Below are 25,119 nucleotides of genomic sequence, written 5' to 3' on the forward strand. Positions count from 1 at the left end.
TTGTAAAAAGAAATAATTAAATTAAATAATATAAAATTAAACAGATAATGTGACATTCTTCAATGGAAATACAATTTTCATGAGCAAAGTCCAAAAATATGCTTCCTTTTCTGCAAAATATATAATTTTTCCTTTTGATTTTGAAATATAACTTGGACATTTTTTGTGAGTTTCACCCAGCTAGACAATCGAATGGGAAAATTTACAGTTAAAAGCAACTACTCTGTTTATATGAACTAAATCAACTTCAATGTCTGACCTCACTGTGGCCTTTATTTACAAGGTTAAATACTGAGAAATCTGTAGTGTTTACTACCTTGACTGCTGTCCTCTTCTGTGCTGCTGAAGTCATCTTCGTAGTAAGTGTTGGAGTCAGTGGAAGCACTGGCGTCACTGCTGACCGAACCTTTCCTCTGCCGCTGCAGCACACACGCCTGAATCAAGCAGAACCAGAGGTACCACATTCATCAAACACAACAGACCACGTCCTCATAGCAACCATGATCAAGTCTTGTGGTCACATACCTTTTTATAGGAGGTGGAGAGCAGCGTGAAGAGCAGGTTGGTGAGAGGGACCGAGTCAATGAGTCTCTGCACTCTCTGTATGGACGTGCTCTGGGCCATGATGTTCAGCTCTGCTGGAGGCCCGTCACTGGCCCAGCCCTGGAAGACAGAAAACAGCTTCACTCGTATTTACAACACAGAAATGCTCCAGTAGTTTAAAAGAAGCAGTTGTGTTCAGTCTTACTCTGTGAAGAGCCTCCACTTGTAAGTCCTGGAACAGTGATGTGAGCAGCTTGATTGAATGATTGGCCAGAATGACTGACAGAACCCCAAAACCTTGGTGCCTGATGAGAGAAAATACTTCACATTTACTGACACACTTACTTACATGTGCCATTTTTGTAATAATCTAAAATGCACAAAATACGCAACTCATACATTCAACACATTTCACCTTTTGTGTTTAATTTCTGTATTAAAACTTTGATATTGTTTGGGGTACATAAAGTCAAAAGTGACAATGATACTGTCCTGATATAGAATTATTAATTTATAAATATTTAAATATCAATTTATACATACACATATTAGGGGTGTAACGATTCATCGATATGGATCGATACCATGTGTAAAATATTGATATCTGTAGTATAAATAGGCACCTTTATTTTGGCACTATCCACATTTTCACATAATGTCCGTCTATGCATTACCGCCAACGCGTGCATTCTCGTTCAAACTCACGTCTCAGGACTCGATATAAGGACTGCCCGAAGGCACAAGGCGAGCATAAAAGACACTCGGGATTGTTTGCGGAACAGTCGAGCGCTGTGAGAGAAGTTTTCTGCGCACGCACACAGACAGCCGTGTCTACACCGCGCGAGTAACGTTACTAAATTGAGCTCTCTTCCGCTTTTTTGTGCATGGATGAATAAATACAGACAAAATTACATCAAAATGCGTGTTTTGGCAAATAACATAGTAAACACAGTCGGTTAGGCATATGTCTTAACGTAAACAATTGAGAAAGAAAACACATGTCTCAGTATATTAAATTCATGAAAGCAAACTAATAAATCTAATGCTGTCAAAGAAAAATACAAGTGCTCACTGCTCCTGACTAAATAACCTTTGTAACATCAACAATGATTCATCTATATTTAATTTATACAGTGAAGACTATGCAGTTATTTTACATTTGATTACATTTCTGTAGCGAAAATTTCTTTTAGATTGAGCTGAAAAACCTGAAAAGCACTGTTTATTGAACTTGTGTTTTTGTTCTATTGTATTTATTTTCTGCTATTGCTTGTAATTTATCTGTAGAATTTTTTTTTTTTTTTTTTTTTTTTTTAGCAGCCAGAATTGTTTTTCCAATTGTTTATTTTCTTTATTAAAAATATATATAGGCCTATTCTTTTTGTTGTGTGTGTCCCATTTGAGGTACAGGATGTGAAAATTTCAGATAAATGTTCATGTTATATATTTTGGCTGCATTTGTGAGTTAATAAAAATGTAGATGGTCGTTTAAAATAGGTATATAATATCGAAATATCGATCAATATGCTCCTGTATCGAATCGTATCGTAGAATTTTTTGAGGTATCGGCAAATATTGTATCGCTGGGTATGAGAATCGATATTATCATGACGAACCATCCGATTTACACCCCTAATACATACATATATTAAAAATATATATTTTTTAAATGATTAAGCCGTGTTCTCTCACATGAAATCAAGATGTAACGAAAATAGGTTGTTACTTTTTAGTTGATCATCACACCACATGACATTTACATTGAAATCACTCAACTGAATGTTTTTAAAACTAACATGAACAGACTATTTCTAAGAACTTGGCACTTGCATTTTAGGGCTCTCTTATATTTCATGATCCCACATTCATTAGGTCATCACTTGAAGCACAGAACACAGAGGCACTTACCCTTTCCCTGGGCCAAGTTTAGGAGATCCTGCTCCGTCCTTGGTTCGGGTGGCAATATCTCGGACCCGTAGTGCTGCCAGGGGATCTTTCTCCTTCCCTTTATCAGCCAGGGCCGTGGGGCTCAGGTTCAGTATCAAATACAGGCTGTTCAACAGGCACCAGGCACCCAAGAGCTGAAAGTTCTGATAATGCTGTTGAAACACGAAGCACGATCTCAGACATGGGCCGTCCTCATTAATTTTATATACTCTGTGGCAAAGGGTTCACCTACCTCTCCTCCAGCTCTGCGAGAGTTACTGATGGCCTGTCCAATCATCTCATAGATTTCCAGCTGTTGAAAAGAGGGAAAGCGTAAGATGAGGAGTATTCCAAAGACAATAAAACGGTCTTCTTGACTATTGACACCTACGCATTTCTGCACAATGGTAGCAGCGTCGTTTTCATAGTCTTCCTCCTTGGAGCCAGTGGAGGCCGCACGAAGCTGCAAGCCGCTGCCCACCTGCAGTATGGCCATGCAAGTTGCCACACTCACACCTGAGAGAAAAATACACTCCTGAATCTCTTTGTGTATATCTGAACTAGACAAAAGGAGCTTTTTCAATTAACTCACCTGCATAGAGGCAGCTTAGTGCTAACACAGTCACATCAAGTAGTCTCCCAGGGGTCAAAGGCTCCAGTACAGGCAAAGAAAGTGTGTCCAAGGCCATGGTCACATCAATCACCAGGGAGTGAAAACTTAAACACGGGGAGGGAACATCAGGATTACTCAATCTCAACAGATTTAATGAACAGAAGTGAGCTGAGGGTGACCTTGGTTTACCCATTTCGCACAGCGGTGGCATCTGCCACAGTGGCCGGCATGATGAAGAAAGAATTGGCGGATACTGCATCCTGGAAGCGGTTGATATACCGTAAGAAGTAGGGAAGGTTGAGGCACACGCGCAGCAACTTCTCTGAGCCCCCTGTAATGCATGGGACAAAAATAAAGGATTTCATTGTGTAACAAAATGAAAGCAACTTCATTTCAACAGGTTGTATTTGAAATCAAACATTTAAGAACCACTGACAAAGTGTAAGTGCAACTCACCTAATTCTTGTAAACTGGACACATTTTGAGAGATGAAGGCATTCTTCATTTTGGCCTGCGTTGCCTGATCTGTTGTTGTCTGGTCATCACACTCATTCTCACCCTGTAAAACACATGAAATCATGGTTGTGTCCAAAAACATTTGTTTGCTCCTAACAAAACAGCAGTAAACCCAGGAGTGGTCACATCATCGTGAACTCAATCGAAAGACTCATCTCATTCACCGACCTGCATGTGAGCGGATGGAGAGGCCAGCATGGTAATGTCGGGGTTAAAGACCGAGGTCAGCTGATTGAAAAAGTTCATTTGGACTTCTTTTTGTCTGAGTTCAGGGTTAACAGGGGAGGGAAGCTCCTTCTGGTCCTCCACTGGAAAACAAGAGCACCAAAGATTATTGCAGAATATCAGCAGACAGAATCTCGTCTTTGAGTTAACCATTCTGGACAAACTCGAATCCTCTCTGACAGGGGAAAGAGAACAAAGCATCCTTTCTGCCAGCCTGGCACTCACATGAGAAAAAAAGGTTAACACACTCAGATAACAATGCTTTGTCTGGACTAATCTGTGCCACCAATTACTTGCCAAACTGTGCCACGATGAAGGATTCTATTTTTGTAAAAATTAGATTTCATGATTAATTTGTAGGGCTTGATGCACTGTTTAATCAATCAAATGAATTGCATACAATTATAAAAAAATATTTGCTGAGAACTGCCCCCAAATTAGGACAATTCCATAAAATGGAATTTATGTACTGGTCAGGAGGCCTGACAAAATCCATTCATTTCTAAATCATGTTCCCTTTCTTAATAATTAATTGTACTAAATTAGCACGCTAAAAGAATGTCTTACTAATGTGTACTATTAAAGAATTCAATTACTAAACAGAACAGCTCCCTCCTGACTTGATCTAAACTGAGTAAAACTCACAAGAGAGCATATAATTAGCCACAATAATCAAATGAGCAGCATAGCAGGCACACAAGAAAACGATGCTGCGTTAATTCTCATGTACAGCAGATAACAAGCTGTAAAGAGAACAAATATAGTTATGACGCATCTGTGTACTGCCTGAACTGCATCAGCATTGCAAGACAATGTATTAAAGAGAACTTAGGCAATCTGTCCACATGGAATCTGTCCCTTTAAAATTCCACATTTACACACTATTGGAACTTCAATAACATCATAAAGGTACCCCTGGTCCTTCAAAATCAGCACAACTAGACCTGTAAGAATTACTTGAGCCAGTCTTCACTGGATATTATGAGGTTTTAATTACAAGGCAAAAAGGAAAGCAAACAAGAAAATCCTACAAATGAAACACCTTCACCACCTCAAGCTGTTTATTTCTGAACAGCTGTGTTGAATTTACAAGCAAGACACTCAACATTCAAATGCTCCAAAACACTGCTGCTGCATATCCCCATCCTGGCTCTATAATATCTACATTTACATTTATGCATTTAGCAGACGCTTTTATCCAAAGCGACTTACAGTGCATTCAGGCTATACATTTTTTTTTTTTAATCGGTATGTGTGTTCCCTGGGAATTGAACCCACAACCTTTTGCGCTGCTAACGCAATGCTCTACCACTGAGCCACAGGAACACTGAGCCACAGGAACACTATCTAGCTAAATCATAGAGATTACTTCTATAAAGACAGGTCATTACACCAATCCCGACACTTCACGTCATCTTTACATGAACCAGAGCGCTCATTTATCTGGTAACACAGGGCTGTGACAATTTGAAACTACTCTTACCATCAGAAAGGGTCTTGACAGTTTGGGGTAGTTTGGCTGACTTCATCATTGCAGTAAAGGTGATGATTTCTGTCCGATCCAATCGACTGCAGCCAGTACAAAGGCCTTTTATTAAGAGGATCAGGTGCTTCTGTGGAGCGGAAGGAGAAAGGAAGTTAGTCTATTAAAAAATGCTATGCTTAAACAGACAAAATGTATTACACCAAGGTTCATATCTGACCTGAGAGACTGCACATGCTTCATCAGGATTCTCCAGACGGAGCAATGAGAATTCAATCAATACTTTACATGCTGCAGCTACTGACAGCAACTGATTTCTGGGGACTGGAATGGGAGAGAAAATTGTTATAAAAAATAAAATTGGAACATTTTTTAAAAGCCAGTTAAACCAGTGTATGCCTATATTTAGCTAGAAATGACAGTTTTAGAATAAAACATTGAAATGTGACATACTTTGTCCACAAACTGTGGTGATGTAATGTGCAGATAGTGCCACAAAAGAGGAGTAGAATGGCTCATACTGTTTGTCATGGTGAAGAATCTCAGATTCACTGTAGAAAAAAGAAGAGAGAAACCGCTGAAATCAATGTAAATTGCAGTCTGCATCTCATTTAACTACTGTAATGTGATACTTCCAAGTGAAACCACATATTTAATAAGATCAAATTCAAGAAGGGACTTGATTATCCATCAGGAATTCACCGAATTGTGAAAGTCAGTGTGCATCAGAATGCAAGTGTGCTAAACCAATACCTACACAGCTATTTGGCTATTGGTTAATAATATTATCCAGTAGTTTGCATGATCTGACCATTCTGACGTAGACGGAGAAGCTAAATTATTACAGATAAAGCTGCAAGTTATTATATTCTAATGAAACATTATGAAGACAGAATGTTTTCTGTTGGAATTATCAAATGAAAAATTGACAATAAGAATGGAAGCAAATGAATAATTACAGTAATGTCGAAATTCCCAACAGAGAGCTAAAATAACTAAAGAACTCCCAAAATGCTGATCAATCCAGCAATCTACATGATTCTTGCAGAGATAAATGTATAAAAACTCTCCTATAGGGAGCATGTAACAACTGGTTAGCAATAAAAGGTGAAAAACAAATTCCAAAGCACAAAAGGGAATTTCTTTGTAAGAAAAACTCACAGGAGTAGTAAAAACTCACATGACCTTATCTGACAGACTGAACACTTATGGGGAACTTAGATATTGCTTTCAGATTTAATTGTAACAACAACATACAAACATCACAAAAGCTGTTTAGGGTTTTAAATGATTCCTAAAATATTGTGTGATAACGGTTGTACCTGTGTTATTTTACTACTATTTCTATACTATTTTAGTATTTATTCATATTTTTGAATGAGTTTCAGGGAAAACTCTTAGGAAAAATACACATTTCAGCTTCATTTTATCCATTCAGAGAATGACACTGGAAATAAACGTTTTTAAACAAATACACTCAAACATTCTACACACTGATCACATTAAACGAATCTGAGCCCAGTCAGATGAACACAGTCATATGGAAAAGTAACAAACAATGAAAACAATTAACACTATTATTAAACTGGTTTAGTCTAGAACAGGTTAGCAGCTCAATTCATTATCAATCGTGTTACTTTCACTTTTGACTAAGTTGCACTTAGTTCATGCACATCGACAAAACGACAGTTAAAGACTTCAAATCACAGATTCAATTCAATGCGTTTACTGTTTATTTTAAAGGTCAGGCAGTTGTTTGGCTCGTAATTAAATAGTTGATTAACACCGATGTAAATGACAAACACCGTAATTTGTTTGTTTAGGAAGACCAAGCACCGTTTCCGTAAAAACGAAACTGATGACAGTACACATGTTTTTACACACAGACAAACAAGCTTTTGAAATGGACAACTAAACCCTACAACAAACTAAAACAGAGAATTCCGAAGAGGCTAACTCACATTTAGCGAACCAGCTGCTAAGTCATGGCTCGCTAGTTAGCAGGCACACCCCCTATATGCATTAAACTGAACCGACTGCAATTAAAGCTTTGAGTAACTAGGTCTAATGTGGTTGCCGCTGACTGACAGAGGAAGACTTATCAGGATGACAATTGAAAAAGACGAGTATGAGAATTATGAATAGCTCTTGACAGTGGCTAGCAGGTTAGCTAGCGTTGGTTGGGGTTAATCGAGGGAGGCTAACATGCTCATTCGGTGTCAATTAATTCACTTCCGACACAAATATAAAATCACTTTATTTAGGGGGGATGTTGTGGGATCCTGTACGTCCATTATAAGTAAGCGGCACTGTTAAAATATCAACCAGGCAGGTTATATGAACGTAAAAGAGTGGATCTCCGGCCTGATGATGAAGCAGAATCTGATGCATCTGCTACTGTAAATGCACAGTAACACTCCGGCTGTGTCTCAAAACACGGTGAGCTGCATTCGTAGACGGTACATTTAGTCATCAAATGCGAGTCTGAACGATTCGAAATAGTTTTTGACCACCGAAAGTATTTTTAAAGAGAATCATAAGCGCATTTGGAATCGTCCAAACCCCTCACGATGCCCCGATATGCTGTCAAGGTAGTCAGCTGACTAGGTTTTGAGACACAGCCTCGGTGCTGCCATAGCATCACAGCTAATGCAGAGTCACTCAACAGTTTATTTCAGCCCCGCACGAGCCAAGTCAACAAACAAGCCCTCTTCTGACCTGTTTATGATGGATCCTATAAGCTGAGGTAGCTCTTTCGTTTCGAAAGCCGTGTAGGACGCTGATAAAAGTGGCCGCACGGCTGCGGTCCACTCAGGTTCTCCATCTCCTCCACTCGACGCCATCTTGAGATCCTCTATTAGAATCCAAGAGCGGAAATGAGGTTAATCATCAGACGCCAAATAACAGGAACTGTCGTCAGAGATAAACATGAAAAGGCTCGCGTGTTATTATGTCATGCGAGCACGTAGAAACCCTCTAAGATAAAAACAGGACTGTGGTTAACGGTTTTACTCATGAGCTTAAACACCTTTGTTTATTTACGACTGTGGCCAAACAGCTCAGGAAACGTGAGCTTAAAGGGACAGTTCAGCCAGTAATGAAAATTCTGTCGTTATGTGAATCGTCACCATGTCTTTCCAAAATTGTCTTCTAAACCCAAACATAAATGTTAAGCAGAATGAGTCTAGAATTGTATGTGGAAAAAGATGCAGTAAGTGAATTGTGACTGACTCTTGACAAACAACATGAGGGATAGTAAACTTGACAGAAATGTCACTTTTGGGTGGTTACTTATCCCTTTAAAATAGTCCAAAATTAGACCAATTGTACATGCCATAATTTTTTGTCCATACAATGGAAGTCAGCTATAACCAAAACGGTTAGAGTCCCAACAGTCTTCAAAATATCATCATCTGTGTTTTGCTGAAGAAGAAAAGAAAAAGAAAAGACATGAGGGTAAGTAAATGCTTTAGATTTTTTTTTATTTTTGGGTGACTATCCCTATAATATTATCCAAAATAATACAAATTGTAGGCTACATGTCAAAATTATTTGTCTGTACAATTTAAGTCAGTGGTTACTAAACCGTATGGTTCCCAGAATTCTGCAGAAGTCAGTCAGTCAAACAAGTATTTAATAAAATAATGGTGAGTAAAAGATGATAGATTTTATTTTTTTTCTTGGATGAATGACCCCTGTAATGATGCAAACAGAAAATATTTCAACTGGTATTGCCAGACTATCCACAACTGCAGCAGTTCTACCTTAAATTTTCGAAACGATTCAAGAGTCAAAGAATAGGAAGGGGATTTTTTTTTTTTTTATTGATTAGGGGGAAAAGAACAAACAATTTATGCATGTTTAAAAAAAGCATTAGGTTTGTTACCAACTTAATTGAATGTCTACTCTTTTGTTACAAATATTATTATTAAACTCATTTTTCTCTGACATCATTAGTTTGCAGCAGCGGGGATGCTTTCAAAATTATGTATATAAACAGGCCTATTATTCATGAAAATCAAGAGTAGAAACATTTTACACAATAGTAAAATCACAAGGATTTGTAATGAGTACAAGTCAAAATCAAAGTATGATATGGCATATTAGGATCTTGCTCATAAATATATCAAGAAAGAACATGGCTCCAAACCATCCAGTGCATTTGACATACCATAAAATAACTACAAAAGACTATTCAAATTCCTATGCAGAACCTTCTGTCATTAATGTACAGGAGAAAACAATTTCACAGTTCTCATGTGCACTAGTGTTTGCCCATTCAAATCCTGTACAAAAGGCAATATATTCTTTAACAGCTCATCAGATCATATCAAATTTAAAACCCAATAATTTTATTAAATCTTTTCATTGATTTAAATAAAAATGGCAGTCCTTTTACAATACTCCTTCCCTCAGTATTAATTTTCAAAATAACACAGTTTCTTCAAAAAGGCAGACTCAGACTTACTGAATGAAATCTAAAATGGAGAAAAAATTAAATAAATAAACGGGATGGGTATTATATTATACCTGGCGAGTCTACCTTTAAATCACATGAGTTATGTTACCCCGAAAGGCACAATAAATAAATTAGACAGTGAATTTTTCAATGCTTGGGGAGGGGTGAGGGGGGAGGGGAGAGATTAGACCTACATCATTACTTCGCTCTCTGAAAAGGGAAAAACTATCATGGCCGTCTATGCACTTACACTCAAAACACCACAAGATCTCTAAGACAGCTGGTTGCAAAAATACACCAAACTTATCAAATGATCTTGCAGTTTTGACATGGTCACCAGCTAGTCTCCTGCCATCAATGTGTCGACCACATTGCAGTGAGGGTGAGAGTGAAGTCAACAGGCCATCAGGATGAGTTATCGCCAAGCCCTATTGAGCAGTTTCACTTCCGCTAGACGTTTGCTGATCATGGTGGCAAAGAAGAGGCCAAAGAGTACGCTGCTGATTAATACATAGTCATAGTCATCCTTAAGGACATCAAATTGCTTGGAGGGGAACACTCTGGTCTGGTAGATGTCAAGACCATACGCAACCACCTACAGGGTGAAGAAATTAAATGCATTTCATTCATGTAATAAGAATGGCATGGATGTTAATGGGATAGTTCACCCAAAAATGAAAATTCTTCCATTAATTACTCAACCACATGTCGTTCCAAACCTGTTAAAATAGGTTTTTCATTCATCTTCAGAACACAAATTAAGATATTTTGGATGAAATCCAAGAGCATTCTTTGCGCATAAAAAGTGTTCTCATAGCTTCATAAAATTACAATTGAACCACTGAGGTCACATGGACTATTTTAACAATGTCCTTACCACCTTTCTGGGCCTTGAACGTGGTAGTTGCATTACTGCCTATAGAGGGTCAGAAAGCTCTCGGATTTCATCAAAATATCTTAATTTGTGTTACGAAGATGAACAAAGGTCTTACGGGTTTGGAACAACAAGGGTAATTAATGAAAGAATTTTCATTTTTGGGTGAACTATCCCTTCAAATTAAGACAAATCCTACCAACAAAAAGTTATTTAATATTGTGAAATAATAATAAAAAAAAAAAAAAGGACTAAACCATCACTCTTACCAAACAGGTAGACTCCAGGCCAGAGGGAGCAGTGTGGATGCCCCTTACTCTTGACACAGTTTGGTTGTAGTTTATAAACCACTCTTCACGAATGGGCATTTCTGGAGCATATGGTATGAGGTTTTCCTCCCTACATGGTGAGACAATCATTGTTCAGCTTGGTTACTCAGCAAGCAAATTGTTAATCAAAGTCTGAATCGTATGTGATTTTTCCCAACATAGTAAATATTAGTTGAAAACCTACCGACTCTGTTCTGAGACCACCTCTGGCCTCCGTGGGTCCAGAAACATCTTTGGTAAGGATAAAATGTTGCCTGATGGCAGCCCAACTATAAAGTAAAAGTAATACACAGAATTTAATATGAGAATGCTGATATTTTTCATAAGACTTTGATCTTATAGATCAAAAAATAAAATAACTGTCAGTTTCTGAAGATTCTAAACTGCTTGATATGCACAATACTAACCAAGAAGGTGTCGGCTGGTGATGCCTTTTTCTGTAAGTGTGGCTTCCAAAGTGCTTATGGGAGCTGGAAATATGTACGACTGCTGCAGAACCTGAGGTGGATGTGGTCTGTCCAGGGAGCTGAACACTGTGCTGTTATAGAGCTCCGCTCCCTCAAAGAGCTCCAACACAGAAAACTCATTTCTGCGGAACTTGGAGTTCCAGTACACATACTATAGGTAATAAACACAAAAAAATAGGTTTAAATTCTGTACCACAAATATTTATATCTATCACAGTAATCATAATGGATAAATGCATGGATACATCTGTGCACTTACCACCACCCAGTTTTCAGAGTGTACAAAGTGAACAGGTCCTCTGGCTTTCCGCTGCACTGCTTCATGCACAATACGGCCAGTGACACCATCAATCAGGAAGATTCCAACAAAGCTCCGCTCCTGATGGGTGTCTGTGCTTTCCGTTATCACAGCCAAGAGATTAGGGTTCAGATACTGCAGAACAACAACAGGTAGGATATATGATTAGAAAAGAGTGTAATTACTTTTGCCCAATAAGAACAGTCATCAAATCAGCAGTACCTTGTAGAGCACACTACGATCCCCCATGACTCTGCCCTGGGAATGCACATGTTCATTTGCACGCTTTCCTTTGACAGCCACTATCTTCTGCACCTCGGTGGGGATGACCACCTCCCAGATTAGCTCTGTAGACAAATCCTAAAGGAACAAAATCATTTATGAACACTAGCATCAAAAGTGCTTTTCATCTGCTTTGCATGAATGGACGCTAACCTTGCGCAGACGGAAACCTGACAGTTTTCCCTGACTAGTATCCACTAGGTAGAAGAATATGGATGATGCCGTGTCCTGAAGCTGCTGTAGAACGTTTTTTGTAGATGGAAATGCTGTGACCTGTATGAGAAAATAAACAGGTTCACATTCTCCAAGGAAGACAGAGGGTTTGTCAGAAGAACAGAGACCCACCTTGTACTGGTCATCAATAAGTAGAAGGACTTTAGCATAGTCCTGGTCAATGACAGGCAGCAGCAGGGTCTGAAGGACAGGTCTGGGTAAGGCAGGGACACTAATTTGACTCTTCTTGCCAAAGATGGGATTGAAGACATAGAGGTTTCCAATACCTGTGTCCTATAAATACAGTCCATTTTTAAATTTAGAAAACAGTAAATAAACAAATAAATAAAAATATATACACATGTGAAATATATACGTGGGAGAAAAAAATAAATAAAATGAAAACATGCAGTATTTAACATATGAACACTTCACAGTCCTAAAAAAAAACCAGAGTAAAATGAATGAAAAAAGGGGACAAGTGTAAACTAAGCAAGCAAACAAAAAACAAATGAGTAAAAACTAACAAAAACAAGTAAACGCACAAAAAATTAAACAAAATAACAAAAACAATTTAACACAAACAAGTAAATAAAACTAAAAGACAAATGCACAAATCTGTAAACAAATGAAGCAGCAAACACACAAATGCACAAAGGAGTAAACAAACATGAAAGCAAGCAAACCATAACATAAGCAAACAAAAACAGGCAACCAAATAAACAAACAAATAGCATTAGATCATACAAAAGCAAACCTTGTTTTTTATAAGAAGTGTGCACTGTGGAGGATGAGGAAAGTGAGCAGTGGTCCTCTGCACAATGAGTTTGAAAACAGAGTTGGGCTGGATGTTTTCTAAATACTGCTTCCACAAAATCGTTCCTGATTTACTGTCGATGCCAAAGAGCTGAGTAGAAAAACGACAGCCATATGTTAACCGACAAAACAGCTAAAAGAACAAAGCAACAGCTGTGCTTTCTAAACTTACCTTCCCAGAGGCAGTTACCATCACCATCATCTTCTGCAGGTTGAATTCATCCCGAGACAGTGTGTCTATGCTGACCTCATTCTTCACACTGCTGCGGGGCTTCCGGGCATCATAAAAGAGTTTCCAGAGATGGGCCAGCCAGGCCTGCAGCAGGATGAACTGGGAAGAGAGGCGCTTGAGAACCATGGGTAACAGACCATCTGCAGGCAGCAAGAGACCACAGCGATGAATAACAGAAGTAAATGAATCTCAAAAAAAAAAAAGAAAAAAGTCACTTCAGCTTTAACATCACATTAGTTACATTCTTGAGCCAATTCATTGTCCAAAAATTAGAGACACTGACAAAGACATTAAATAAAATAAACATGTGATTAGGAAGAGAAGCGACATTAGAGGAAGCTCTCTACTTTACCTTGAATGGCTGGATCCAAGTGCAGCAGATAGGCAAAAGAAAACACATAAGGACATAAATACAAAAAGACATAGCAAGAAAGCCATGGAAAATAGGACAGATGAGTGAGACAGGAGTTTTTTTTCTTTTTTTGCTTAGCAAGCAAAGCAGAAATGTCACAACATACATTAGCCATACATCACAAACATAGAGGTATACATAACACTTATATCTAGCAAATGTTAAAATTAAAAAAAAGAAAAGGCCTTCAAATGACATTTTATCTTGACCTTAAGATGCGTTTCATATTTTGAACTAACACTTAACTGGATTGCTCCAAAATTGCAAGATGAAAAAATAAGACTACAAACAATATGTAATAAGCAAACAAAGACATAATAAACAAAGGTTTTACCGGCTTTCTTTCCAAACTCTCCCTCCAGTTCTGCCTGTGTTCCAGTGAATGGCAGATCGACCATCTCCATCGTGACCACATCAGCCAGGGCCTCCTCCCTCATCCAGACCACCCTGCCTACAGTGAGACACAAAAATCAACTTCTTGTCTTTTGTAGTTTATACTAGTACAGAGGTCCAGGAGAGAAATCAATTCATTGACTTATTCAAAGCTATTTATTTAATTTGATTAAACTTAGAATGTAATAAATAATCATTTTAATGAGTTTTAAATAAACATTTTTAAATTCATTTTAAATGAAAGGATTTTGAAACAGCTTTTCTATATTTATTTTCCATATTCTTAAATGAGAATTATTTATTTACATTTTTATTTTTAATAAATCAATTTCTCCGTAGTGTAGTTCATACCAGGTTGCTGTAGGAAAGTGAGTGTAAGATCTTCCGTCTGCACCATGACTCTGTAGCCAACAGAATCATCTTTCTTCAGAAAGGCGTGGACGTATAACTAAAGAACAGACCAATCAAATTAACCTACATCAAAATGATTGGCTAATAATTGGTTAAACTTAAATACTTCAGCATCAGCCCTCACTCTGTTTGGCTTTCCTCCATTAGGGTCCATGTGGTAGATAATGGTGGTGTCAAGGTGCCTCCGCCCTGTGTCAGCACTGAACAGGTTGATGCTGCAAGCCTTGAGTAAGAATAATAACTGATTAAGGCAATAATAATAATAAGTTTCATTTATATAGCGCCTTTCCAGAGCTCAAGGACATTTTACAATAAACATCAGAAATGTGAGGAAAACATAAAACAGTAATACAAAAAGAAAAAAGAAAATCAGACATCCAGAGAGTAATATACAACATAACACAGAAGTTAACTAAGAAAGATAACATTCTGAAAACAAGTGAGTTTTAAGCAGCGATTTGAATTCAGACAGGCTATTGGCAAAACAGAGGGATCTGGGTAGAGAGTTCCATAATTCAGGGGCAACAACACTGAATGATCTGCCCCCCATACAAGTACATACAAAGAAAGACATTTTTGTTTTGTTTTTGAAATGTGACTCACAGTATCATTCTTTGGGGACATCACAGCAGCAACTGTCCTCTCTCCAGATGTGGCAAAAGCAGCCAGATATGACTGAAATATGAAGGACATTGGGCTTTTGACTTTGAGTGAAGAGTAACCAGTAAATCAATAAAATTTGATGACTTGGAATTGTATGGAAATTAATGGTTCTGTTTCACTCTGAGATGTATTAGTTCTTACTGGATTGAAGTCTCGGAGCGGAACGATGAGGCCGTCTTTGAGTTGCAGCAGGATGTGATGATCTGGACTGAGCTGCAGGAAGAACTCAGAAAGAGGAGGCTGTGCTGGATTGGGTTGAGCAGACGTCAGAACAGGCTGGAATCCAGATGCCACCTCCAAATCTAGCGTCTTTGAAAAGATGAGCCACCCATGATATTATAGATAGTTACAGAAGACTGAGGAAGCACTGTATGTTAAATACAAGCGTAGCGACATCTGTACCTGGAGGTGGATCTGTCTCATTTCTGTCTGTTCTGCAGACTGCAGTAGTAGAGTATACAGGGACTGTGTGATCTGATCCACACACAATAGGATCCCTGAGCTGATGACTGTACAGCTGCTCTCCAGGCTTGACATCCATGCGGCTTCAACTGATTTCTGAGAAAATTAAGTGTGATTGTATTATTATCCAAGTAATTTGACTCTCTCAATAACAAAACTCAATATATTTTCCATCTTTTTGTATTATCGAAGTAATCTGAGTCTTTAAATAAGAAAACTGTATTGTGTATAATTATACATGTAAATTATACTGCATTGTGTACCATTATAAATGTTTTTACTGTCAGTTATGATCAACTTAATGCATCCTGCTGAATAAAAGCATTAATTTCTTAAAAAAAAAAAATCCTAAAGAAAGTAAACTCCATACCTTGTTCATGATTTCTCCATCTTCAATTTTGTATTCAACAATAACAATATGGGAGTTTGGCACAACTCCAAAAACAAAGACCAGTCCATCCCCACCAGAATAAATAGTTTGATACTGAACAGAGTCACTGTAGGATGCAAAAAGATGAATTCACAATAATTAATTACAGCAATAAAAAAAAACAATTCATTACATAAATAATAACTGTAATAAGAAGTTGCAAAAAAAAAGGAACAGCTGTTATTCTGAATTCCAAGATTTTTTACATCACCTGTCAGGTAAGTTTTCCACCCATATCTGGCTGCCACTTGAAAGGTCATGGAGCGAGATCGCTGATTTCTTCAGCACAGCAACATACTTCACATGGTCTTGAACTCCAACTAAAGCAGCAGCCTGAAAGCTGTGGTCAAAAGTGGACACTGTCAGTTTGATGCACCAGTTAATCCTAATACTGTCACAAAATAACATAAACAGCATACAACCTTCCTGTATCAAGTACTGTCTCCCACTTCAAGCCACCGACTGTGGTCTCCCAGGAGCGAAGCAGACGGCCATTTCCAACAACAACAACAGCATCTAAGAGACAACAAACACAGATTCAGAGGCAAAATACAAAACCTAATTTCACAACATACGCTTTTTATTGCATGCTTACCCTGTCCATACATAAGCAGTGCATCAATATGGCCCTCTGGTCCAGTGTTATCCACATGCCGCCAGACTACAAGAAACAAAAACATTTCACTACACTGTTAAATGAATGAATCATACAAAATCATTGCTTTTTAATAAACAGGTTCACATTACTAGGAAGGTGTATTCTACTATCCATAATGCAAACCTCTCTCACCTGTCCAGCCAGATTATTTTGATTATGATTAAGAAACCCAGGATGAATTTTCTCATTTGGAATTTAGAAAATTAGTTAGCACAACCATGGTGAAGTAATAAGGAATTAGGATAGATACTATTGTTTTTAATTACAATAATACCTTTTAAAGTTTGTATGTAACTATAATTTAGGCTACATAATAGCATAACCCTTAAAGAGACAGTTCAACCAGAAATGAAAATACTGTCATCATTCACTCCCCTTGATGATGTTCCAAACCTGTATGACTTTCTTTTTTCAGAAGAACATAAAAGATATTCTGAAGAATATTGATAACTAAACAGTTATCCCTCTGACTATCATACATAAATATATATATATTTTTTGTCCGTATAATAGAAGTGAATGGAAACCGAAACGGTTTGGGTCCCAACATTCTTCAAAACATGTTCTTCTGTGTCCCACATAAGGAGCGACGTCATACACATTTGTAACAACAAATCATAAACAATCACAGAACCTACATTTTTGGTTGAACTATCCCTTTAATGAAGCAACCACTAAAAATTTCAGGATTCATTGTCTAGACAATCTTTTTTTGAGTAAAAAAGTTCTGTCGCTTTAAGTATGGGTTGTAAATAAACAAACTGTTATTCATTGAACATAGGAATAAATTTGCCTATATCACAACAAAGCTCATCTACATTTTTCTAAATGTTGTAAAGGTTCAAAAATAAAACTGAATCTTTAAAATCAAATAGTTATGCCTATTGCACAAACTATTAAAATTTTCTGGTTACATGTTTTTTTTAAATATGCTTGTATTGCACATTTGTCTACTTCAAAAGAAGACAGAAAGAAAATACTGATAAATGATGTATCACTTGTCAGCCATGTAAAAGTTATTTTGTCCAAAAATAAATAAATAAATAATTATGGTTAAGTGTCAAATGGTGGTTTATAACAGTGTTAGGAGCAACACTGTGGGCTGAAATCTGATTATGGACGCTCATTCTTTCACAGTCTAATAACCAATAAACGCTAATAAACAGATTCTGACTGCAATTTATGAAAGCCTATATGTGATTTAACGTAAAACGATAGTCAGCTAAGCAGAATGACTTACACAGGTCTCCAGTCCTTGAATTGAGGGAAGCAAACACGTTCTTGTCAGTTGCCACCAGGAGCTTTTTAGACGCTTGAGAATGAGTGTCAAACAAGGCAAAACGCACCTTGCCGATAAACTGTTGCCTCCTGAAAGAAATCGCAGGTAGTTTAGAGTGATGTTAAGACATGAAGACTGACCAGCCCGGTGTAGCTGACATCAGTCCGCAGCTTGCTTAAAGTACCGGCTGTTTTTACAGTCGCAGAAATCCCACAATGGATTACACGCCAAACCAACACACAGCTATAAATTCCGTTTACATACCAATCAAACTTTCCAACTTGGTCTTCAAATACCGCCGATGCAGTATATAATAAAGACACAGATATTGCTAATCTTACTACAAGCCAAGCCATTGCTGCAGAGGAACAACTCCCACAATGCTCTGCGGTTAAGGACCCAAATAACCAACCTTTAATGAAACAATAAAAATGTATTTAGGCATTCTTTCCATCCTATAAGAGGTTATAATTTAATTTAGTTCTTGATATAGACAAATATTTTTAAAAATGTAATTAAATGTATCGGTGTTAACTGCTGCTCAACATATTTACATCAGGCATTCGCTTGAGATGCCTATAGACTGGATTTAAAATGCTTCTTAAAGGGTCATTTACAATACAGACAGTACATTAACTAATAATGATATGAAAGCTGTTATAAAATATGAGCGAGATGATAATATAAATTTCCAAAAAGATTGAAAATAACTTGAAAGATCTGGATAAATTGTGTCTGAAAGTTCTTGAACTTTTATTTTTAGGCAAATTATTAAATAAATTATGAAAATATAAATTATTCAGCTGTATAAAATGTAAATACAGATGCGATCGTAATACACTTTGGAACCTTTTTCATATATTGTACACCATTTATGCTTTATTAATGGATTTCAATGTGAATCAACATGGATACAGGGCGTGCTTTTTAAAAAAAAAATTCTAAATATGATTTTGTCCTGCTTTAAAATATTTTTGGGATTTACAATTTTCATTTGAAATGGTCTAGTGTTACTGTAGTGCAGTTTAGGCCATTAGGTGGCAGCACAATCTAAAGACAATTTCAAACATTTTTAGTTCGTACCTACGCAGGTGTTCAGTGTGTGCTACAGCTCAAACGCTGTTGTTTTATTAATAAACTCATCGCAAAAACAATTGTAATCCAAATCGATTTACCTCTAACGACTAAGTTATGTTTAAATATCTGGGTTTTGAAAATATATTTTAGCATGTTCACTGAACACGTTATGCAACTGAGAAATAAGGCAATTAAAACTATTTGCCCAGGACCAGAACTAATTAAAAAATTAATTTGAAAAAAATCTATGGGTTAATAGATGTCCTTCTCTAAAATATCACTCGTGTCCACGCCTGCCCCATCCATGCAACACGTTACTGTAAATGCTTTTAGTAAACACTCAGGACTACAGTACCAGATATGCCGTTCCTTCTCAGCTGTTTGCTGGCTTCCAGATGAAACAGGCTGAACACACTCAGTTTAATCTGTATGGAAAAGTGTTGTGAAGCTCTGTGACATGGATATACACGCGGTGATGTTATTATTCCTGCTTACAGAGATCCGTTCATCGTGCTGTCATCGAGCTCTGCAGCCTTTTATGTAAGTAGCATGAAAATAAATTACATTTTAGTCATGCTTTTAATATTTTAATTTTGCAATTTTATCGAAGATTGGTTTTTATGCACAAATCTGTTTATTTTCTTGCATGAAACGTTTGTTGCGAATATGAATTAATTTAAAAAAATAAATTTTCCTTACAGAATTATGTATTAATAAGTATAAAGTACTTTTGATGCAGTACTATTATACTATATAATATAGTATTTAAAAAAGTTTTATTAAGCAAATGACTATTTCTTTTGTTCAAATAGCTATATGCAGTAATGTCACTATTAAAATGCAATGTATTATTATTATTATTATTATTAATTACAAATCAATTTCCAGTTATTGTGTTCTAAAAGACTTCAAAACAGAGTTGTTGATGTAAGAGCTGCATTATGCACTTGAAATGGAAAGTAATTCTTTCATTCTTCTTTGTTCAGGCCAAATGTATGCTCGGAACAAGAGAAAATCATCACAGCTGAGAAACAGCCATGTGTGCAGGCTTTTACACGTATGGTGAAGGTTTGGAGGCAAGGATGTACAGGTCATGCTTGGTGTATGGACTATGAAAGGAGGTACATATTAATTTGACTTAAAGATCTAGTTAGATTCAATACAGTTGCAACAAAAGAAATGAAATATTTTAAAAGTTGGCACTAGATTTTACATATAGTAAAGAGTCCCTCTGTCCTGATTCACTATCAATAGTCCTTTTTACCCCGAATGCCATTTCTCTTTGGCACACCTTTCAGTGCCAGCCAACTTCTTGCCGCTTTTGAGAATGGGCAGAGGGCTAGAGAAAGACAGCAGTTAGAAACTGATCCTGTTGTTGAGAGACGATGGTTATTAAGGGTCTCAGATGCTTTGGGAATCAAAAGGAAGCTCAAGACTCTCAGAGCCATCAACCCCCTAGGCAATTATGGAAGATCATTGAATAGCCCTCGTTAAACAGACACTGGGCTTGCTAAATGTTGCCATTGCACTGAACAAATGCTGAACTAATTGGGGTTTAGAAGTCTATTATTACACGGCTCTCTGAAACACTTAATTCTGATTGGCCAATTGTGAGAATCCATGCTATTTGTCTCAAATTTTGCTGAACTAGTTTCATAGTAATCATATTTTTATCACTTTGTAGGACTGCCTACTACATAGGCTACAGGCAGGTCTACAGACATGATTTTAAGACTACAAACAAATGCTGTCCTGGATGGTCCCAACTCAATGCAGACACAGGCTGCCTCTATCGTAAGTATTTCCACTGTCAGATCTGTCCTATATCTCATCCAAATGACATGAAAAACAAATATATAGGCCCTAAACTTTGTGTAGATTTGTATGGTTGAGGTTAAGGATTCATAAACATCATTCACTGAAGGATTGTGTAGTGAAAGGCTTACATGATTAATGAGATTCCTGTTCTTCTCTGGAGATTCCATGAGAGGGATTTCGGCTTTGTTGCTGTTGTCAATCATGTACAGAAACTTTTCATCAGATGCTCATTTTGGGGACCAGCAACATTTCAATAGACTCTTTATCTTGGTTCAGGATTGTTGTTTTGGCACAATGGAACTGTATATTCTCTAAATATCAAATAGTAAATCATTGGATTTAGTCAGTGTTGTGTTGAAATCTATGAGAATAATCCAAAAGATGGTTAGCCCACATTGCTAAATCTCTTTAGGGTCTCTTACTACTGTCACTTCTGCTTTATTTTATGGAGTGGTTTGCCCTTGATGATATGGCATAGCATGTATTTGTATTTTAGAAATGACATGGCAGCCAGTTCATTGCAGCCTAAACATGCTTTGATGCTTAAAGGCCATAAAAAGGCAGAACATAGCTTCTCATCAGTGGCTTTGTAAGAATCTGGAAGGCTTAGTGACCTCTTCTTGCAGTGAGCTAGGACACAATGAACCTTTGTGATCATCAAAAGACAGCTGTAGGTGGAGGACATTTACTGTAGCTTTCGGTGCAATGAGTTTGGAGAGCATCTCAGGGTAAATCACTGTTTGTTTGTTTTTTGGATCCCCCATAGATCTTAATTCAACAATAATATCCTATCATATGAATCCCGTAATTAGGTTATGAGAGTGAATTGCTCCTGCTAAGCTCAGGCTCTGTCAGGAGTTTAATAATCAACACTTGTAGTCGTTGGCATTTAATATCATACAAAGCTATACTATGCTGTTTTCTTCTTTTTTGAGTTACATCTGTCAGATAGAAGGGGTATTTAATATCAAATTGCTTTCTGGATCTTCAGTTAGAAAGAAATGAACAGGCTGTCAAATGGACACAATATGAATTCATAGTATTACTTTATTTATTCCTTTTATTGATTTATTTACTTGTCTAATATGACAGTCATCAAACTACAACTAAATTTTGAGGCGCAATTCTATTTCTTAGTTCATCTGGTTCTCTTATTTACTCTAATTGATTTAGCATCTGAATTGTCATAACAAACAGAATATTGTAAGTGATTTGTCATTATCACTGCCTGGTGAAATAAAACAAATGATGAATAATTTGATCATGTTGTTGAACCAACTTTCAATATTTTCTGTGAAGATGTATTGTCCTTGTTACATTTCCCTGTAGAACAATTTACTGGACTGTCTGCTTCTAAATCTCTTTTCTGCTCCAGCTCTCTGCACTTACGGAGTCTGCTTTAATGGGGGGGTGTGTACGGGGCGCATGCATCAACTGTGTGACTGCCCTGCAGGATTCAATGGATCCAGCTGTCAGTATGGTGAGTACACAAGTTATCTGAGCTTTGAACTAAGGCTCTATCTCATTCTTATAGCACTCGGTGAATGTCAGTTGGCTTGTGTGATGAATTTTAACAGACTATGTTCCATCATTGTCATGATAACACTTAAACGAAAGGCTGTTTTTCTTCCTTCCTATGATACTGATGTGTGCACTTTTCTATGCACCTCCAACCCCTGTATCAGAATATATGTTGTCCTCCCAAAGGGCTTCTCACTTTCATTATTGCATCCTCTGGACTTCTCAGTCAGTTCATTCTGCTTTACTCATTTTGTTCCTCAGCATTTCCGCTGCTTTTGTATAGAACAGCCTCCAGGTGCATCAGTAGAACATAACCACTCTAAGGTCACAGCAGGGCTGATAGGGCAGTCAAATCCCTTTCTGAACACTGTAGGATCAGTGTTCCCTTATGGCACTTCTGTGAAAGTGAGTGTGAGAATACAGTTCTGGAAGAGAGTCTGGCTTCTCTGTGAAGTGACTGTGATTTAGAGCAGATCTCTGGAGGCTTCGGGGGTCCTTATGCACAGCTGCATTGTCTGTGCGGGTGGGAAATTCATGCAGGTTACCAAAGACCTTTTGGCTGCTTTGTGTTTCAGACAAAACTATGGGGGTGTTAGATGCTCTGACGTGTAAAAATGTGATTTAGTCTCACAATAAATATTCAAAGATCTGCTCAAAAGGTCTTGGTTTTGTAGAGTCACTAAAATTTTAGGCAATCGTTTTTTTCAAATAAATGAATTTATTTTTACTGATTAGATTACTGCTGTTCGTTGCAAAGTTTTTTAAATCCTATGATTTCATGTTATATGTTTAATTTAAAAAAAATTTGTTTTGCTTGTCTTAGCTTTTTTACTGGTTTATCTGTTCTTCTATTGGTTTTAATGTGTTTAAAAAGTTATGGCTCCATTAAGTAGCCTCAGTGTTGTTATTGTTTGGCAGCGTGTAGTGTTTCTAACTATTTGTTGTCAAAAGAACAGGTTGAAAATCATTAAATTGTAGCTTAGCATTCTACAATAGCAAAGCAGCCTTCCATCTCTGCAGTGCCTAGCGAATTTGCAGGTTGTAACACATTTAATCAGGTAGTTTCTAATTTTCTTAGACCTGCTTCGATAGAGGCTTTGACAAAAAAGTAATCAGCACCCTGCGCTGTGACATCATCAAAAGTGGGCAGTGATAAAAGTTTGTGTTGTAAAGTAAGTATAGCTGGCAGAGCCCACAGGACGAAAGCCAACTATGTGCAGACACATCCTGCCGGAAGAGTTTTATAATACCGGATGAGAAGTGTCTTACAGACATAACGTTAACTACTGCTGACAGGAAAAAGATGATCCTGCTGATAATTATTTAAAAGATAAATAAAAGAACATGAGGATGGTGATGATATTTTCGTTCTTTATCTTTAAAGATTTTCATTTAATTTAGTTAAATACTAGATTAAATACTAGAACAATGCTGAACTACTACAACAGATTCATTCAAGCTATTTATTTATTTTTTGTAGAAAGGCTTAATCTAGGCTACTTGGAAACGTTTTTCTTAATTTAATTAAGCTTCACTAAAACTCTTGTTGTGAAAATTTGAAAAATGTGAAAAAGATTTGACGTGGTTTTTTGGAAAGCTCCCCAAAGAAACAATGGAATCGCAAAAAATGTTGGATTGTTTGTTGAGATATGTATGGTCAATATCACAGAAATGTAATTCCAATTTAACGCTGTCTCACAGTTTCCATCTTGCCTGTATTCCGTTGTTTCCAAAGGGACGCTATGTGTTATTTGCAAAGAAACTTAAGATTATTTTCTCTGAAATATGACAGGAAAGCCTGAGAGTTTCTAAAGAAATCACTCAGAGTTCTGAAAAAATCCAAGAATAACAACAGGATGCATTCTGAATTTGTTTTTGGTGGCAGTAATACCTGCAGTTATAACAGGGTCGGTGAGAGTGTGATGTGAGATGATTGAAATGATTCTGACTGCTCAGTTGTGCTACATTAGTAGCCATGAATGGTGATAATTGACAGTATGTTATGTTCATTGCTTTTTTAAATCATATCCTCTAAGTCAGGGGTGTCAAACTGCAGAGTTTTGTTCCAACCCTGCTCCAACACACAAACCATGTAGTTTTCAAATAAGCCTGAAAGACTTGATTAGCTGGATCAGGTGTGTTTAATTAGGGTTGCATCTAAACTCTGCAGGGCTCCGGCCCTCCAGGAACTGAGTTTGACACCCCTGCTCTAAGTAATTGTAAGAGATTTATTTTCCTTGTTGGATGCATGATTACTAGAAATAATTCTTCAGTTTTCTTCGAGACCATTGGAAATTTGAATTATTCTCTTCTGGCCTCCTCTGCCCTCAGTCAGAGTCTTTTTAGTCAAGTGATTGTATTGGACACACAAACCTCAGCAGGTGGTCTGTCTTCCTCTCCAGATCTGCTGCCTTGTGAAGATTGCGTGTGATGCAGCCCAAGAGGCTGGACTTGTAGTTATGGACGTGCTGTTATAACCCCTTTTGTCTCATGGGTCTGATGGAATGACTCTCATTCCTGTAGTCAAACGAAGTGTTCGATTGGCTGTCCCTTTATGACACTCACATCATTGAGTAGACCTTGTATTAAACCAACCAGAGATGTGACCTCAGAGCACACTAAACCCTGATAGTAATCGCTGACTGCAAGAACAAATCTGAGGTTTTAGTCGCAGCACAGCTGCGGTATTCTATCACACTCCTCAGGCATCGGTCACACC

The 25,119-nt window shown here is 37.3% G+C and overlaps 3 protein-coding genes and 1 long non-coding RNA gene across 4 annotated transcripts in view; 2 read left to right on the forward strand and 2 right to left on the reverse strand.

The window, feature by feature from the left end:
• Positions 1–8,179, reverse strand: part of ubr4 (ubiquitin protein ligase E3 component n-recognin 4) — a 51,776-nt gene extending 43,597 nt beyond the window's left edge. The window contains 14 exon segments of the mRNA XM_058763021.1: positions 317–434; positions 526–663; positions 749–848; positions 2,452–2,642; positions 2,723–2,782; positions 2,861–2,985; positions 3,062–3,186; positions 3,272–3,413; positions 3,539–3,641; positions 3,767–3,906; positions 5,307–5,436; positions 5,527–5,630; positions 5,760–5,857; positions 8,025–8,179. Of these exon segments, the coding sequence (XP_058619004.1) occupies positions 317–434; positions 526–663; positions 749–848; positions 2,452–2,642; positions 2,723–2,782; positions 2,861–2,985; positions 3,062–3,186; positions 3,272–3,413; positions 3,539–3,641; positions 3,767–3,906; positions 5,307–5,436; positions 5,527–5,630; positions 5,760–5,857; positions 8,025–8,149 (1,699 nt within the window). The 5' untranslated portion in view covers positions 8,150–8,179.
• Positions 8,180–8,219: 40 nt separating this feature from the next.
• Positions 8,220–14,189, forward strand: LOC131531877 (uncharacterized). Its single transcript, XR_009268804.1, has 3 exons — positions 8,220–8,762; positions 13,256–13,454; positions 14,051–14,189. It is a non-coding gene; the product is annotated as an uncharacterized LOC131531877 (long non-coding RNA).
• emc1 (ER membrane protein complex subunit 1) lies at positions 9,112–18,362 on the reverse strand. The gene is made up of 22 exons (XM_058763012.1): positions 18,249–18,362; positions 17,946–18,073; positions 16,643–16,708; positions 16,470–16,563; positions 16,259–16,387; positions 15,988–16,114; positions 15,558–15,713; positions 15,297–15,464; positions 15,096–15,167; positions 14,617–14,715; positions 14,433–14,529; positions 14,023–14,139; positions 13,217–13,416; positions 12,986–13,135; positions 12,361–12,522; positions 12,169–12,288; positions 11,956–12,093; positions 11,695–11,868; positions 11,376–11,586; positions 11,153–11,237; positions 10,909–11,038; positions 9,112–10,360 (listed from the first exon to the last, which is right to left on the reverse strand). The coding sequence occupies exons 1-22, from the start codon at positions 18,338–18,340 to the stop codon at positions 10,181–10,183; spliced, it is 2,895 nt and encodes a 964-aa protein (XP_058618995.1). The 5' UTR covers positions 18,341–18,362; the 3' UTR covers positions 9,112–10,180.
• A 662-nt stretch (positions 18,363–19,024) lies between these two features.
• The window catches only part of megf6a (multiple EGF-like-domains 6a), a 65,508-nt gene continuing 59,413 nt past the window's right edge, over positions 19,025–25,119 (forward strand). Inside the window, exons 1-4 of the mRNA XM_058763010.1 lie at positions 19,025–19,601; positions 20,048–20,182; positions 20,746–20,855; positions 22,255–22,359. Coding sequence (XP_058618993.1) covers positions 19,519–19,601; positions 20,048–20,182; positions 20,746–20,855; positions 22,255–22,359 — 433 coding nt within the window. The 5' untranslated portion in view covers positions 19,025–19,518. The remainder of the gene's footprint in view (positions 19,602–20,047; positions 20,183–20,745; positions 20,856–22,254; positions 22,360–25,119) is intronic.

The sequence above is a fragment of the Onychostoma macrolepis genome, chromosome 23, assembly GCF_012432095.1.
Source record: "Onychostoma macrolepis isolate SWU-2019 chromosome 23, ASM1243209v1, whole genome shotgun sequence".
NCBI lineage: Eukaryota > Metazoa > Chordata > Actinopteri > Cypriniformes > Cyprinidae > Onychostoma > Onychostoma macrolepis.